This window comes from Paroedura picta, chromosome 10, assembly GCF_049243985.1.
Source record: "Paroedura picta isolate Pp20150507F chromosome 10, Ppicta_v3.0, whole genome shotgun sequence".
In the NCBI taxonomy this organism is placed as follows: Eukaryota; Metazoa; Chordata; class Lepidosauria; order Squamata; family Gekkonidae; genus Paroedura; species Paroedura picta.
This window is the reverse complement of record NC_135378.1, coordinates 35,791,602-35,808,940: the sequence shown is the minus strand read 5'-3', so window position 1 is coordinate 35,808,940 and position 17,339 is coordinate 35,791,602. Positions and strand designations below refer to the sequence as shown.

The window sequence follows — 17,339 nt, the reverse complement described above, 5'->3', positions numbered from 1 at the left end:
GGATAGCCCTTTCTTTTGAGTCCGCAACTCAGCAAGAGAGAACCACACTACGTCAGCATTGGAAACTCTGGGGCGACTTGACCAATCAGCAAGAGACAAACATGTTACGTCAGCATTGAAAACATGGGGGGGAAGGGGAGGCGTGCCGGTTAATCCAAAGCCACGGACATCTACACTTTAATCTGTTGGGCTCCCGGAGTGCTTTAGTTGGATATCCCGGAAAATAAGCGCTCTCTAATATTCCAGTCAAAAGGTAGGGTCAATGCGGGTCGAGGCATGAAGGTTGCAGATGGAAAATTTCCATCAACCAAAATCAAAATGGAAATCAATTTCAGTGCAGACGAGAGGGATTTAATCGATCTGAAATTGCAATAAAAGCTCCATGCAGATTCAGCCCTGGTTGGGATGGGTGTGATGACCAATATTCATTCTGTGAAGAAACACTAGCTTAATGGGCCTGTCTACAATGATGCCTTGGTTCCTTCTAGGTGCCTGCTGTACTACCCATATGGAAGGAAAAGTCAAATAAATGGGGTAATATTGTGGTATGTTTTTATGACAACATCCATGCTGTTTTATTGAAGTACAAAGCACAATTGTCTTTCTAAATGATTCTATTTTTCAGATGTGATTAAGCTGTTATTGGAATGAGATCTGCAATTTACTTGCAAAAGACTATATCGTCCGTCCTCCCTTTCCCTTTCTACCTATTGGTATTTAAATGAAATACCAGTCTGGAAGAAGTAATTCACACAGAAGCATGAATATGCCACATCAAAAATAACTACAAGTGACTTTTCCAGGAATCACAGACAACTTGGGAAGTGGGTTATTACACAAGAATGTAACATAAAATCAACAACATTTAAATTATGCAGAAAGCCACAAAAATGGAGTTATCCCTGCAATTATTTTATATGTGAAATATGCTCTCTCCACTCTCTCCTAGCCATCCATAACAAAGCTTGTCAAAAATCTCATTTTAATAAGAAAATGTATGTCAGTGCGTTTGCATAACCCCTATTAAAAATGTAGTAAAACAACTCTCCTGCTCCATCTTTTCTTTCTAGAATCCTTACACGCCAGTTGACATTTCTGAATGTCGTACTAGAATGTTTTATGAAATGTTTTGAATTGATAGGAAGTAATACATTTTTGTCTCCTCTGTGCTTATTTTTAATGTTGGAAGATAAACTTAATGCAAATGAGACTTGAAAAGCCCACTGGCTGGTTCACTTATCCTTGCCTGACTCATCTTTGGGGCTTTTGTGCACCTGCAGACCATGTGGAGACAATATCAGAGTTGATTACTGTACACCTGAGCCCATTCAGTTTCTGCAGTTCTGGTTGTCCTTTAAAATGGGGTTGCAATTGTGGCATATTGTGAGCCTATTTTTTCCAGGTTTATTTGTTTAAATAAAGGGAACAGGGTTGTGATAAACCAAAATAGCTCAAGGGGCATGTTTATCATTTGAACACAATTCTTACCATAATATCTGAAAATTTTAGGTAGTTCTCTTTTATTATCACATTGTTTATTATATGTATTCTGCTGGTTATATTGGTTTGTTTTCTAGTTTTGTAATCCAGTTTTCGTTGTTTGCGTCATTCGTAGCACTGCACCATTTTTATTGCACCGCTTGCAGGGACGCATTACGCTGTTCTATTGCAACATTTTCTAATCCTGCAATCACATTTGATTCTTAGTGAAAAAAGTAGATAATAAATGAAGTAATTAAATAAAAGGGGGAAAAGGAAATACAAAATATGTTGCACAATCTTGGCCAAGAGTCATAAATGTATTTTCAGAAGATTAATTCAAACACACTTTTCACATGTAGAATTGGATTCTAAAATAAAAATTAATCTTGGGTCAGATCTCAATGGTCCATTTGTTCCAGTATCTTGTTTCACACAGCAGCCAATCAAATGCTTCAGGGAGGCCTACCATCAGTATAGGAAGGCCAAAATCTTCTCCTGTTGTTGTGTCCCTGTACTGCTGTTCAGACATTACTGCCTCTAAACATGGATGGGTGGCTAATAGCCATTGCTGGATGATCTTCTATGAATTTGCACAAGTAGTATTTCATTTTCATCTGAACCAACTGCTTATCAGTTCATTAGGTATCCGCAAGTTCTATAGTAGAGGGAGATAATGTTTTATTTACTTCCTCTATTTCATGGCTAATTTTCTCTGACACCAAGAAAATCCTGGGTTGCTACGGAGAGGCAGAGAATGGCAAACCACTACTGAATGTTTCCATATATCAGCTGCAATTTAACAGCTAAAACAAACAAACAAAACAAAACAAAAGCAACCAAGATTGAAATTAATTAATGCAATTAACCCTCATAAGATAATTAATTAAATTAATCCTCATAAGACAGTCACACAAGCATCAGAAATAGAAGAAAAAGGGGCAAGAGGAATCTATTCCTAGCTTCTGCTCTCAGAGGGCAATCAAAGTCAATGTGAGCTATACTCTCCATCCTCCTTGTGGCACATTGGCTGATCCTATCTGAATAAGGTGTTAACATCTCCCATTTAACATGGCAGAAGGTAAGGAGTCCATACATGACAATATAAAGGCTTACCACAGCTTCAGAACCATCAACTTATGAAAATATGGTGGCATTTACTGATGGAAGGACAGCCCAAGTGTAATTGGAGAATAGACTCATTGAGCATGTAAATATGTCCAATTCCAGTGATACGGTCACAGCTGACTGAATTGCCAGTTTGGTGGAACAGGAGATATGGGGTTGCCATGAGAAAGAAAGAAATAGGATCCCCAGATAATGATACTGGGAGATCTATTTCATGGGTCATCCATCTGTGTTCCAATGATGTAAGTGCTGGACAGGATGAAATATCAAAACTTTAGTTTTATTATAGTTTATAGAAGGTTTCTCCTACTGATTATAGTTAGAAAAGTTTTTCTGAGGTCAATAATTGATCTCAGTAGGATCAATTCTGTTGTATTGTCTGTATACAACAGAATGGCTATGCTTTGATTGTTCAGTGAGAGAGAATGAAAACCTAGATCTAAGAAATTATTCTTCAGATTATTTAAATACGGATTGAATAACCGAGGAGCAAGATTAACTCAGCAAGATTAACCGAGGAGCAAGATTAACTCAGCAAGATTAACTCCATGTTGCAGTGCAATTTCCTCTGACAGCTCTTCTTTTCCCCCCACATCAATAGGTATTCAAGTCCAATAAAGATTGCTAATCAAGGCTAATAACCACTGATTAATGAAGGTCTTCAGCCTCTTGTGGCGCAGAGTGGTAAGGCAGCAGACATACAGCCTGAAAGCTCTGCCCATGAGGCTGGGAGTTCAATCACAGCAGCTGGTTCAAGGTTGACTCAGCCTTCCATCCTGTAAAATGAGTACCCAGCTTGCTGGGGGGTAAACGGTAATGACTGGGGAAGGCACTAGCAAACCACCCCGTATTGAGTCTGTCAAGAAAACGCTAGAGGGCATCACCCCAAGGGTCAGACATGACTTGGTGCTTGCACAAGGGATACCTTTACCTTTACCTTTAATGAAGGTCTTATTTTTTTTTAATTTTAGAACTGAATGTGGTTGTGTTTGACATTCTGGGCAAACTTCCAGTCACAAAAATGGTGGAGTTAATAGCACTGTTATCATCTATAGCAATTATGTGAAGGAATCTGCCTGTTTGATTTTTTTGAATATATTGGATTCTATACCTTATTTGACATAGAAAGGCACTCTTGGGATGTTCTTCTCATTCCTACTTGCCTCCAGGGATAACTATATCCTAATGATTTATCCAATCCCCAGGTTTGTGGAAAGTGCACTGTGTATATATTCTGTTCAACACCAGAAATTCCAGATCGCCTATCTTAGCTCAAGATTGGTTTTAATGGTTTTATAATGTGATTTTATTACATATGTTTTAATTTGTTACAGCTGCCTTGGTGGCCCTTATGGGAGCAGAAAGGTAGAAGGGACATAATTCTGGTGTCTTGTTTCCCTCTCCAAAAATTCCTACAATCACTGATGACCCTTTGGGGTCACACAATAGCCATCCTTTACAGCCTTCCCATTTTCATTGTCAAACTCCAACCAACACCCTTATCATCGTGACATTTAATTATTAGATTGGACATAAAGAGTGAGTGGTTTGGCGGTGCAATCCCAGACAGATTTATACTTTTCTAAACACATTGTCTTCAACAGACTTAGAAAGCTTTAACACTGTATAGGATTGATCTACCAGGAAGTAACTTGACAGTAGTATCATGATTAAGGCAGGAAGGAGCATTTGACTTGGCTCGACTGCTTTGCTAAGCAGCATAATTCAATATTGATGAAGTGCCATATTTTCTCTACATCAGAAGTTTGATTAACAACACTTGAAACTGTTTGTTAAAATATTAAACAACACAATAACACTGATATATGGCTCCAGTCCCTGAACCATTTACTTACTTCCAAGAGTACTTTCCCAGAACTAAAATTCAGTGCACACTCAGAACCCATTATCACATCCACATGTCTTAATTTTCTATTCACTCTTGCATTCATATTTTGACTGTCTGTGAAAGGAAAAGCCATTTCTGTGTGCTCCCTTTTTTTAAAGCTAATAACTGAAAGTGATGTGTGATGGCCACTTTAAAGAGATTACTGGGGTGTCATAGGGTGAGGGGAGTGGGGTGGGGCAAATGATTGTATTTTCTTACCCCCATGCAGACAATTCTTAATGATTGTAACATCTCTAGAAATATGGACCAAGATAAATAGTGACAATTTCTATGTGAATGACATAAATAACAGTTATGTGATTTAAGAACGTCAAAGAAGCGATGCTGGATCAGTATACTGAGAAAATGGATAGCGACGATTAAAGAGAATTTTGGAAATGTCAAGAAGTAGTTGGAACCTTTTGTTATATGTGGTAGACCTATAAAACGCAAAAAAAGATACTGGAAGGAAATACATGTGGAAGTACAAAATATATTAAAATTTCCCATGGAACTCAAGAATATATTATTAGGAATATTGCTAGACAAATTACCAACAGTTTTGGAAGAGATGTTTGAATATATGACTACAGCAGCAAGAATTATTTATGTAGCAAAATAGAAATCTAATGTTTGTCTCCAAGTATTTCTCAACCCTAAGTCAGTGATCAATTTTTACTGGGAATAGAATGAAAATAAATGAAGTCAAAAGTGTTGATGAAGGGGATTTATTGTCTACAGTCACAAAAGTTTCACACACAGAATTATAGTTTTGCATACAGAATTTCTATAAATCCTTACAACTATGTCAGAAGCATGTGGAAAGGTTGACTTGCAACCCACTTTTAGAGGCTTTCTGACCCACTTTTGGGGTCCAACCCACAGGCAGGGTGGGAAATGCTGGTTTAGCACTACAGCATATCTTAATTAGGCTCTGCATGGAGGAGGTAAGGAAATAGCAAGTTGCTAATCTCCTGGGGAGTTATAAAACTAAGAGGGCTTTTGGTGGTAAAACCGTGTATAGCTGTGTTTGGCTGGGTGTATATTTCAGTTTGGCTGGTTTGATATATTATTTTAATTCTGCTTTAAATGTGATGTTCATTTATTGTTATTTTTGCTTTTATCTTGTACTTTTCCTAGGATCCCAACTGTTTTAGGAGAAAGGTGAACACTAAAATGTTTCAAAGAAATAGGTGCCACACCAAGTCTGTGTAGGGTTGTCAGGTATGGGTTGGGAAATACCTGACAACTTTGGAGGTAGGGCTGGAACTAGGCAGGATTTGGGGTGGGAGGGGCCTCAGTGGAGTGTAATGATATGGAATCCACCCTCCAAAGCAGCCATTTTCTCCCAGGGGACTGATCTCTGTTGGCTGGAGTTGAGCTATAGTTCCAAGGGATCCCCAAGTCCTACCTGGAGGCTGACATCCCCAGGCATGGATGAGAGGAGTGTACTGGCAAAAACAGAGACAAATAGGAGACAGAGAAGAAGTAAAGCAAACAGAAAGGAGGCAAACAAAAATAACTTAAATGGGCTTCAGCCAGGAGCCAGCAAAGAGAGGGTAACTCAGAAGAAACTGTACAAAAGAGGACACAGGAAAAACACAGCGGGGTTAAGTATAGGAGAGAGGGTTAAACTGTAGAGACAAACCAGAAAAAATAGAATTACAGTAATTATGTCAGGAAAGGACCAAAGAAGAAACCAAAGTCTCTGTGACTGAGAGAGTGAAGGAAGAGTGCACTTGAGCTGTACTTACAAACTGGCAGTGGCAAAAATTTGTGTGAGCTTGAATAAAATAAGAAAAACAGAGAGAGTAAGGATATACAATACTTGGGTAAGAAGTATAGAAGCCTTCAAATGGGGGGGGGGGCGTCAATGCAAAGAAGTTCATGAACTCTATTTTGACATTTAATTAATTAATTAATTACATTTCTATACTGCCCTCCCATAAGGCTCAGAGTAGTTTACATAAAACATCATGGGTATACATCAAAATCTATTGATAGTAACAGTAGTTCCAAAATTGAACATAACAGCTTATAATAAAATACTATGACAGAGTCACAGTATGACAACAACTCCCAACTTTTAACAAGAACCTGTGGGAGGTCAGCATGGCTTAGATCATGGAGGAGGTGTTTAGGGGATCAACAGATGTTGTTGAATTGGCCCATCTCAACCAAATGCCTGGTGGAGGAGCTCCCTTTTATATGCCCTTCAAAATTGTGGTAGTTCAGGAAGGGCCCTGATCTCTTTGGAGAGCTCATTCCACCAGGTGAGGGCCAGGGCCGAGATGCTCTGGCCCTGGATGAGGTCCAGCGTGCTTCTTTGGGGCCAAGGGATTACCAGCCAGTTGGCAGTGGCAGAGCATAGGGCTCTTTGGAGGAAATAAGCAGGGAGATGGTCTCTCAGGTACATTGGGCCCAGACTGCATATGGCCTTGAAGGTGATTACCAAAACCTTAAGCCTGATTTGGAATTCATCTGGGAGGCAGTGGAGTTGTTGAAGTGTGGACCAGATGTGGGATCTCCATGGTGTATTTGTGAGGATCCTAGCTGTAGCATTTTGGAGCAGTTGCAGTGTCCAGATCAAGGTTAAGGGAAGACCCAAGTAGAGTGAGTTCCAGAAGTCTAGTCTAGAGGTGACCATTTCATGGATCACTGTGGCTAGGTATTCTGGGGGCAAGTAGGGCTCTAGTAACTTGGTTTGACGTTAGTAGTAAAAGGCCAGTCATGCTACTGTCATGAACTGTGACTTCATGGAGAGGGAGGCATCAAGGATCACACCAAAGATTATGGCGGAGTGAGCTACTGACAGCTGCATTCATTCCAGGGTAGGTGGGTAGGTGTGCTTCCTCGGTCCCTTCCTACCCTGCCACAGAATCTCCATCTTTGAAGGCTTGAGTTTCAGATAACTCTGTTTGAACCACCTTGTCACTGCTTCCAGGCATCTGGGTTAGGATTTTGGGGGAGAATCAAGGTGGTCATCCATGAGGAGGAAGAGCTGGGTGTCATCTGCATATTGGTGACAACCCAGCTGATGACCAAAAAGTGGTGCAGCCAGCAATAGTGACAAGAAAAGCCAATACACAAAAACAAAATAGAAGAAAATTAGGTCTGTAGGTCATCAGTATAAAAACCAACATAGTTGCATGTGTCTGTTTTGTAAAGTGCTTTCAAGTTGCAAGCCAACTTACGGCAACCCCAGCAAGGACTTGTCAAGGCAAGCAAGAAGATGGTTCACCATTGGCTTTCTTTCCAAAGGCTTCTGTGGTGGTCTCCCTTTTAAATATTGACCCTGCTTAGCAGCCCAGATCTAATGAGACCAGGCTACACCATTCCACTTCCTCTCCTCATAGTTGCTTGTTGAGGTAACAATAGGACAAGAAAATAGGAATAAATAGAAAAGATGATCTTGGGAAACTCCATCTGGAAAAGAGAATGATGATGAGATTCCATTCATGGATACAGAGAAAGAACATGGAAATATGAAGGAAACAAAGAAAGTATTCAGCCAAATCCAAGATAAAACATAAGATTAAAAAGGGAATGATCAGCTGTATGAAAGGCTGAATGTGGTTTAAACCCCTTTAAACCCCTTTTTCTCTGGGTTATCCCCAGCTATCATTTTGAAAGAAGGCCCCTCATTGGTACTATGGCATGGATTTTTTTTTCAAAAAGGTGGTTGGGGATAACCCAGATAAAAAGGGGTTTTAATTTTTAAAAAATCTACCCTTATTTGAGCTGATTGATCCACCCTCTCCCAAAGTAGCCAATAACGGGCCTGGAGGGGTAGGAAGGGCAGGAGCCCTGGTGAGACTCCCCTCACTTCTGGGGGGGGGTATAGCAGTGAGGCACACCTAGTTTACATCACTTCCTGGCAACTTGAAGCTTGAAAAATATTTCAGCGGTAACTCCATGGTCAAAAAGTTGAAAAAGACTTGTCTAAGCCAATAGCCATCATCACATCTTCTGACAACAGATTCCATAAGTTAACTATGTTGGATTCCAGAAGTAATTTATGAAGTGTTTTATTTTGTTTGTTCCTCAGAACCAGTCATTGGCTTACCATGAATGAACATTGTTTTATAAACAATCATCTCCTCCTTCCTGAGCTGTCTTTTTCTTGAAACCTTGATTATTTTTGCCATTGCTCTTCCAGCTCTATTGTACACTTTTTCAGCTGGATTGATCAGGACCATACACGGTGTCTCTTCTTCTTCACACTTATTACTCTCCTAGTCAATGTTATGGGAAAGAGAAAGGACGCTGTTTTGAGATGCACTTATAATGTACCGTTCTAGCCTAAGATAGGAAGCAAGCAGCAGGATATCAATGGAATCAGGTAGTGTGATGTGGAAGCAGCTAAGGGAGATTCCCTATATGCTAATATTTAAAAGTGGTGGAGGGGAACCCAAACAATTCAAACTCCAAGGAGGCGATATGGGATTCTGGCTCATGTGCTGGTTCATTTGGAATGGCTTCACACAGAAAATCGTTTGGAAGGGAATTTGGCATCCATCCTCTGATTGTACTTCAAAGACTCAGCCTCTAATGCAAACAAAGGTGTGGAATAAACAAATTAGCACATTCAGGATGCTGAGCTTATATTCACACCTAATTGTGCAAAGCACTGAGTCAATGGAAATGATTTTATAGACTGCCAACCATTCAGCTGCTGCTGAAAGGAATGAAATTGGGGGACAAAGAAAAGCATTTCCTAATAAAAAGAAACATAAGAGTTGACCCCTTTAAATAAGATGTTCTCCACAGACTTTAAAAGAACACTGACTGATATCATAGATAATTCTTCGTAGTGACTGAACTAAGGACAGGGCTTGATAAATATGTTTAGGACATACGCTTAGTTATAAAACCTAATAATGATCCTACACATGGAAGATGGATTATCACAGGGATTTTCCTGAGGCTTATGTTAGTAGCAGTTATTAGAGACCAGACTCTCTTAGATTTGGGGAGTATATTTACATTTGAACCAGAATTATTTTCTAAAAAAAGAGGGAGGGAGGAAAAATACAGTTCAGACCACAATTCCCTTTTCCAGAAAATGAAGTCTTGTAAATATACATTTTTAAAGGATGAGAGAATAACAAACTCCTTTGGAAGTGCAGCTGCAATTATACAAACCATCATGTTTCCATTTGGGTGTTCATGTGTGAAAACTCTTTCACCTTTTAGCAAGGAATATGATCCAGAACTGATCAGTTTTAACAAATAATTTTTTTCTCAAGCTACATATGGTGTGTGTTTTTATGCACATGCACGTGGGACAGAGAAATATGCTGGTAAATATCCTGAGACGTATTCTTCTAAGTGAGGTTCCTACAACTTTGCTAATGGAAGACAGATTATGAAATGTATTTGACATCAGGCTTAAGCTTATAATAACCATGGGGTTGATCCTAGCCAAGTCTGTGAAAATATTTTCCATTGGTTTCAATGGAAATAGAATCAGGCCGAGGCTGAGTAGTCTGTATTAGACTAGATTTGTTTTTAAAAGCTGAACATTTTTTCCACCACGTGTTTATTTATTTTTAAAAAATATACCCTGCCCTTTTACATTTATCAGGGCCACCAAGGTAGCAGACAGGTTAAAAATACACACAATAAAAGACATGTCTTAAAAACCATTCCAAACAAGCAAAAATGCGCCAAGCAATTGAAACAAGTTCAAACATACATACAGCAGAATGAAATACACATGCATAAAAATGACCAAATACTGGGCAGGAAGGACGGATCACTTAGGGCAGTGTTCCCCAACCCCCGGGCCACGGCCTGTTACCAAGCCATGAAGCCCTCAGTACCAGGCCATGGGGGGGGGGGGGAGGCGCGGGCCCTGGTGTGCCTCCCCCCCACACACACACAGCACAGTGCTCGTTGTGCCGGGAGCGATCGGCCACTTCAGCGCCTTCTTTCTTCTTAAATTTTTGGCTCATCCTCTGTCCAAGGTCACCTTCAAAGCAGAGTGAATATTTCAACCTTTTTTTTTTTCCAGGTTCTAGTTCAACACTGATCTCTAAGCCAGCACTGGGCTCTCTATGTTGAAGGGAGATCAAGCCAACCCTAGGCTGCTTCACCATTGTATCTTGTTCTGCCAGCTATGCATAGCCATAAGCACTGCTTTAGAAATAACTAAATATTTTCAGAATTATTTATGCAGCACCACCATGGTACACATCACTCCCATTTTTTAAATTATACCCTCTTCCCATAATCAAGGATCTTGAGTTGGTTGAGCAAACATAACGTAAAAAGTGATTGACCCTTCAAATCTGACTAAGAAGAGGAGACAGACAGAAGGGTAGTGAAGAGGTAGAAGCTAGCAAACTGACTTTGATTCTCCTCAGTCAGAACTGAAAGGGGGTGAGAAATCAATCAGAGTTGCATGACTACCACCAGGAAACATCTGTGTAAATGGTCTTTATCCAGGTTCAATGAGAAACAGCTCGAAATAGACCCTGTGAGGTGGCTGAGGATAAGTTTTCAAATGAAGTGCCAAGCCAGGCTTAGGAAGATTCTGGCTGGAACTCTTCAGGTCCCTTGAGAAAATCCAGAAAAAGCACTCAATCACATTTAAACAAAATAAGCCACCATACAGCTCATCTGATTAGAATGTTGAAGTCCCACGGGATCCTGACAGCATCAGATAAATCGGATAGTGCCTATAGGAGGAATGAAGTGTAGCATTCAGGGATCTGTCATAGATGATGGTTTGACCACACATGTCATATCCTTATTATTTACATTAAAATGGAAAACTTAGAGCACACAATTATGCTCTCAGCATGTGCTGTTTCTTTTATCTCTGCTGCTTTCCCACAACAGCCTACCCTTTAAAAAGTAAGACAGAGTGAGATGCAGAGAAAGAGAGAGAGAAAGAGAGAGACGGAGAGAAATAATATGACAAATCATGGCATTGGAAGGATGGAGGAGTCCGAGGGATGTGAGACAAACCCAACACTGATAGAGCAAAGTAAATGAAGTAACAAAACATTTCAGCCACTAATTGACAAGAGCCACGCTTTTAAGCCAATCTCCACTGATGAGAAAGAATACATCTGAATGAACAGGTGCAAAGAAAAATAATTACATGCCAAGCTGGATTTCTTTTGCTGAGGAATAACGATGACTTCTAGTCATGTGCTGAAAACAAAACGAGAACAAAGTGTCTGGTGGAGAGAATTAACAGTGACAAATTTCAGTGGCATATTCAAATGAGAACAGCACTGAATTTCCCTCAGTTTTTTTTTCTTTTTTAAGAGGAAAGTAACCTTTTTAGGGGCAGGGGGCGGGGAGTGATTTCCCCTGCAAAACACTTTGAGTCAGTAGCTTCTTTTTAATGTCAATCTCTCTCCCCCCGCCCCCACTCTCCCAGCAACCGTTTCCCTTGGCAGCTCCTTCTACAATGCCATCACTACTCCTGCAGTACCTTTTCTGTCCTTTCATGAGTTGATTCTGCCCAACCAAGGGATGCACAGCGAACTGGATTATTTCAAAAGGTTATCTTGCATTTGTGACATCACCGAAGGAAAGTGAAGAGCCTGTCAGCAGTTTCTATGCAAACCGGATGATCTCTGCTCCACTACATACCTTCATTCCTTTGTTTCAGGACTGACATAAACACCATGTTGTGAGTGATGGTGTCTTGTAAACATGCAGGGATAGTGGACAAACAATGGAGAGCCTGGACTTGTGGTACATCACTAGAACAAGTCCCTGCTACATTGAAAAAAAAACTCTTTATGGTGTTTACCACTACATGCAACAATATATAATGCTATACAAATTCATTTTTCATCTAAAATAGATCACTCAAGGCCCTACTGTATAATAGGCTTGTCAGCTCTGCTCTGGGTTGGGAAATAGCTGGAGACTTTGGGGTGGAGCCAGGAATGGGTGGGATTTGGGACAGGGAGCAACTCCATAATGCTATGGAGTCCACCCTCCAGGAGAACTGATCTCTTTAGGCTGGAGATGAGCTGTAACTCCAGGTCCCACTTGGGGACTGGCATCCCTGCTGTTCATCGATGTAAAGACCCTTGCATGCCTTCAGAGTAGAGGGGGGCAGTGGTAGATGCCATCTGTATGGCCAGCAGAGCTGTTTTGGTATGGTATCTTCAGTGACATATTTCCCTCATAACACTTCAAGGGGCTCTCCCAAGATTTCAAAAACAAGAAGAGTAGGTTTTTTTCCTGAGGTCTTGGAGCTGTTGGTCCATGTTGTTCATATGACTAAGCTGTTTGTTCAAGAAATTTTAGAGAATGTTTAGATCAAGCGAATATGTATGTGTGAGTGTGCGAGAGAGGAAATATGCATCTGTTTCCAAAACTCAAATTGAGTTGCCACAGGAAATGTGCAGCTGCCATATAACTCCAAGTCCCTGGGATGGTCACCTGTAAAATGCGGCATGTAAAATGCAGCTTGAGGAGTCAGCTTCATACGGCCAGAAGGAATACTATCGGTCCTTTATGTTTCCTGAGTCTTGGTGCAATGATAGCTAAACTACAGCCCTTTGGCCATCTACAATCAAAGCAGACCTGTAACTTCCTCCTCCGCTCTGTTTTCTGCTGTCCAGTGACTTGATTTGAGATCCCTTAACCCTTAAAGAATAGTCAGGAGGCACATAAAGCAGATTTCCAGTGAAATCTAAGAGCTTCCTGTATACATTAAAACAGATGGAAATTCTCCTAAGGGATAAATGCACAATGCTTTGAGTTCTCAAAAAAGAGCTGCTTCCCATGGGTTGATTCCACTAATGTCAGTACAAAGCAACAGTTACCTTTTCCCTTTGTCAGCCCTATTCATGGTTTGTAGTATGCTCTGGAGAAAGGGGGCTTTGACCTTATTTATAAAACTGTCAGGTATAACATTTTGCGAAAACAATTTTTTAACAAAGGGCCATTACGCACGGCTTCAAAGTAGCAGGATGGTTGCCAATTGGAAACGCTACAAATTTGCCATAACCCACGACGTCGTACACAATCTGCAACAGTCCTGCAACCGACCCGCAAAAAGCGCTTCGTTGTAGCGCTTCTAGGGGAATCCAGAAAACTGGATTCACCCTCCGGATAGCGATACACTCCTGCAACCAATCTGCAACAGTAGCGCCACAGACTTGTGCGTTACCATTGTTGCGGTTTCTTCAAAGTCCCTCCTCCCGAGCCTTTCCTCCTAACTTCCGGCGAACTGTCCGCCATCTTTTTTCTCCGAGCGAGCGGGGATCTACGAGGCAACGAGACAGCGACTGGCTTTCAAGCACGATCACTTTCTTAAATTCTGCCCGGACACCACAATAGTTTTCCAAAAGCACAGTGGCACACACCGTCACGTTCCAAACATTTGCCCATAGCTTAAAACCCCGTCTACCGTAGGCCAGTACTAGCGGAGTCAACGTACGGGGATCATTTTTAAAAACTTTCCTCTGAGCGTGCCAACGAACGTTCGCCGCTCGCAGGCTCCTGTTTAGATTACTGGGGTTCAATAGATATGATTCGAGGTGATTTCAAGAGGGGCGGTTTATGTGTAGTGGGTCTTTGTGTGGTTCCGGGTGCGTGGTTGTGCTTGGGTGCGGACAACCCCTTCCATCGGCGGCTAGACCTCCGGCAAGCGGAGTCGCCGTCCGCCGTTCATTTTAAAAAAACTTTCAGCTGAGCGTGCCAACGAACGTTCGCCGCTCGCAGTCTCCAGTTTAGCTTACAGGGGTTCAATAGAAATGATTCTAGCATGAGGGGCGGTTTATGTGTAGTGGGTCTTTGTGTGGTTCCGGGTGCGTGGTTGTGCTTGGGTGCGGACAACCCCTTCCATCGGCGGCTAGACCTCCGGCAAGCGGAGTCGCCGTCCGCCGTTCATTTTAAAAAACTGTCCGCTGAGCGTGCCAACGAACGTTCGCCAGTTACATGTCATTGATTTATGCTTTGGTTGGTGAATATTATTGGGGAACTGTCGCGTACCACTGCAATTGCTCTCGGTTTTACACCGGCATGCGTTTTTGTAATGGCGGACATCTCACTAAAATGGCTCCCGCTGCATGTTCAAACTGCTCTTCCCGCGTGTGGACGAATCAGCGCATGCGAGAAGTCAAACAAAAGGCGCTAATCTGTCCATTAGGAGCAGATCCTGTTCCCGCGCGAGGAGTTTTGAACGTGACATGTGACCTAATGTGGCCAATGCGCGTGTCCCCTACTGCCCTCTACCAATCAGGAGCCGGCTAGTCCCTTTGTCTTTGTGTGCGGGAAGGTATATGATCCGTTGCACCCTGCACCTCGCACCACCATTTTGCTCAGCTACTAGCGAAAGCAACATGGAATCCTCTTCTCAAGCCTCGTCCGTCCCTGCAACCGGCCGTGGCCCAACTTGGAGGGACGCGGAGATCAGGGACCTGATCGGGATTTTCTCGGAGGAGAAAATCCAGGACGCGTTCCAGTCCTCCCACAGGAATAGGGAGGTCTTCGAACAAGTGGCCATTAAGATGCGTGCCCTGGGCCACAACAGGACCGGCCTTGAATGCCGGTCGAAGACCAAAACAATGAGGGCAGAGTACATGCGTGCCGTGAACCATAATAAGGGTTCCGGCAACGAAAAGGTTACCTGCCCCTACTTCGAGGAGCAGCGCCAGCTGTACGGAGACGGGGAAGGAGCCGGCAGGCCGAAGCGCGTCGGGAGGAGCCTTAAGGTGGTTCGGAAGCCGGCTGCCCCGGTCGAGGAACCACCCGCTGAGGAGGATCCCGGCGAGGGAACCTCGTCCAGCTTTCGGCCTCCACCCCCCGTCCAGCAACGACCAGCGGAATTGGTCACGGTGGACCTGATGGCCATCGCTCCTGGGGAGCCGGAGGAGGTTCCTGACCAAACGCCCCTTGCCTCCGGTAAGTAATTTTCTTTTTATTTTGTATTTTATTGTTTTTATATTGAGCAAATGTGTGTTCTGACGTTTGGGGATCGTTTTCTCGTGTGTTCGTTGCTACGCATAATATGATAGGATGTGGATTGCTTTGGGTGGCTTTTTAAAACGGTTGTGTTTAAACAACTACCCAAACAGTTTTGCAGCATGCCTCAGCCATAGGCCTTCTGCAGCGCTCTAGCCACTACTTTGGGACCTTGATGTGTGGTTCAGGTTGTGTGCTTGCTCCTTTTTCACCATTGTATGCCTTGTGTTCGTTGCAACGCATGCTATGCTTGGATGTTTGTGGATTGCTTTGGGTGGCTTTTTAAAACGGTTGTGTTTAAACAACAACCCAAACAGTTTTGTTGCATGCCTCAGCCATAGGCCTTCTGCAGTGCTCTAGCCACTTCTTTGGGAGCTTGCTGTGTGGTTCAGGTTGTATGCTTGCTCCTTTTTCACTATTTTCTGCTCTTGTCCACAGAGACACAGATGCCTGGGACGGTGGTCCTAGAGTCCCCTGCAGCAGTAGCAGAGGACAGTGATTCTGGGGCATCCACAAATGTTGGTAAGTATCAGTTGCAATAAGGGGGGGGGGGTTTAACTGCTTTGTGCTTTTCTGTTTGTGCAGGGCAGCAGCACTGCCAAGAGACAGAAGATAGTCCCTCAACGTTGCTGCTTTAGGGTTTGAAGCTTGCTTTGCCACACTTTGGTCCTTAATCATGTTCTTTGTTCCCTTTTTTCAGATTTCATACCCGGGACACAGGAGGAGGAGGAGCGTGGGGTGGCTGGACCTCCTGCCCTGCACAGGCGGATACACATACAAGATGGTGAGCGTGCATGAACTGTTCCTTTCGAGCCATGGCTGCAGGACAATGTCTGTGTGCAATAACTGTGTGCTTCCTTTTCATTTTTGTGCTCCCCTGGCATTGTTCTGAGTCTTGGTTTAACATGTAACCAAGACAGGCCACCATGGGCAAACAAACAATAACCGTGTGCTCCCCTGGCATTGTTCTGAGTCTTGGTTTAACATGTAACCAAGACAGGCCACCATGGGCAAACAAACAATAACCGTGTGCTCCCCTGGCATTGTTCTGAGTCTTGGTTTAACATGTAACCAAGACAGGCCACCATGGGCAAACAAACAATAACCGTGTGCTCCCCTGGCATTGTTCTGAGTCTTGGTTTAACAATATGTGACCAAGAAAGGCCACCATGTGCACCAGGGTGGGTTTTGACTGTCTCGTTGTTACTAACAGTTCTTTTTCTCTTTTTTATGCCAACAGAGGTCCTTTCTGAAGACGACGAGCCAGCTGGCTCACCACCCAGGGGCGCTCTCCCGGCTGAGGAGAGGCTGGCCAGGGAACGCGGCAGGCTGCGGCGCGTCTCCGTCCTCACTAGTGTGGGAGAAAGGATCCTGGAGCACTGCCAGGAGGAGTCCAGGCGTGCAGCTGCTGCAGACCAGGCGATGCTCTCCCTCGTGGCCCAGGAGGGCAAAAAATTCCGCGCCATCCTTAGAGATTCGAACAACTCGCTACGCGAAAGCGTGGAGGAAGTTCGAATGATAAGGAGGCTGATGGAGAGGGCGGTCGCGGTTATGGAGGCGGCCCCCCCTCCTCAGATTATAGTGAACGTCCCCCCCACCCAACCCACCCCCCCCCACCACCTCCAGCACCCCCCCCACCCCCCCCACCACCTCCAGCACCCACCCCACCCACCCCCTCTCAGAATGCCGCGACACAAACTAGAAGGAGGACTGTTCTCGGGAAGAGAGTCGTGAAACCCGCGGACAAGTTCTCCCCCTCCTAGTTTGGGCCATTTTGTCTGTTTATCTGTGTTTGCTGTTGTCTGTTCAATAAAGTTTATGTTTTTGACTCTGTCTCAGTGTACCCTCTCTAGTGATTGTGCCTATTCTGGCACCGTTGTGTGGGTTGTAGGTTGGAGGG

The 17,339-nt window shown here is 43.2% G+C and overlaps 1 protein-coding gene and 1 long non-coding RNA gene across 2 annotated transcripts in view; both read left to right on the top strand.

Annotated features, from left to right (window-relative positions):
* The window catches only part of LOC143819945 (uncharacterized), a 12,778-nt gene extending 11,734 nt beyond the window's left edge, over window positions 1-1,044 (top strand). The window contains exon 4 of the long non-coding RNA XR_013225179.1: window positions 626-1,044. This is a non-coding gene — a long non-coding RNA (uncharacterized LOC143819945). The remainder of the gene's footprint in view (window positions 1-625) is intronic.
* A 13,588-nt stretch (window positions 1,045-14,632) lies between these two features.
* LOC143820030 (uncharacterized) lies at window positions 14,633-16,237 on the top strand. Its single transcript, XM_077302398.1, has 3 exons — window positions 14,633-15,379; window positions 15,878-15,961; window positions 16,140-16,237. The coding sequence occupies exons 1-3, from the start codon at window positions 14,758-14,760 to the stop codon at window positions 16,235-16,237; spliced, it is 804 nt and encodes a 267-aa protein (XP_077158513.1). The 5' UTR covers window positions 14,633-14,757.
* Window positions 16,238-17,339: the final 1,102 nt, after the last annotated feature.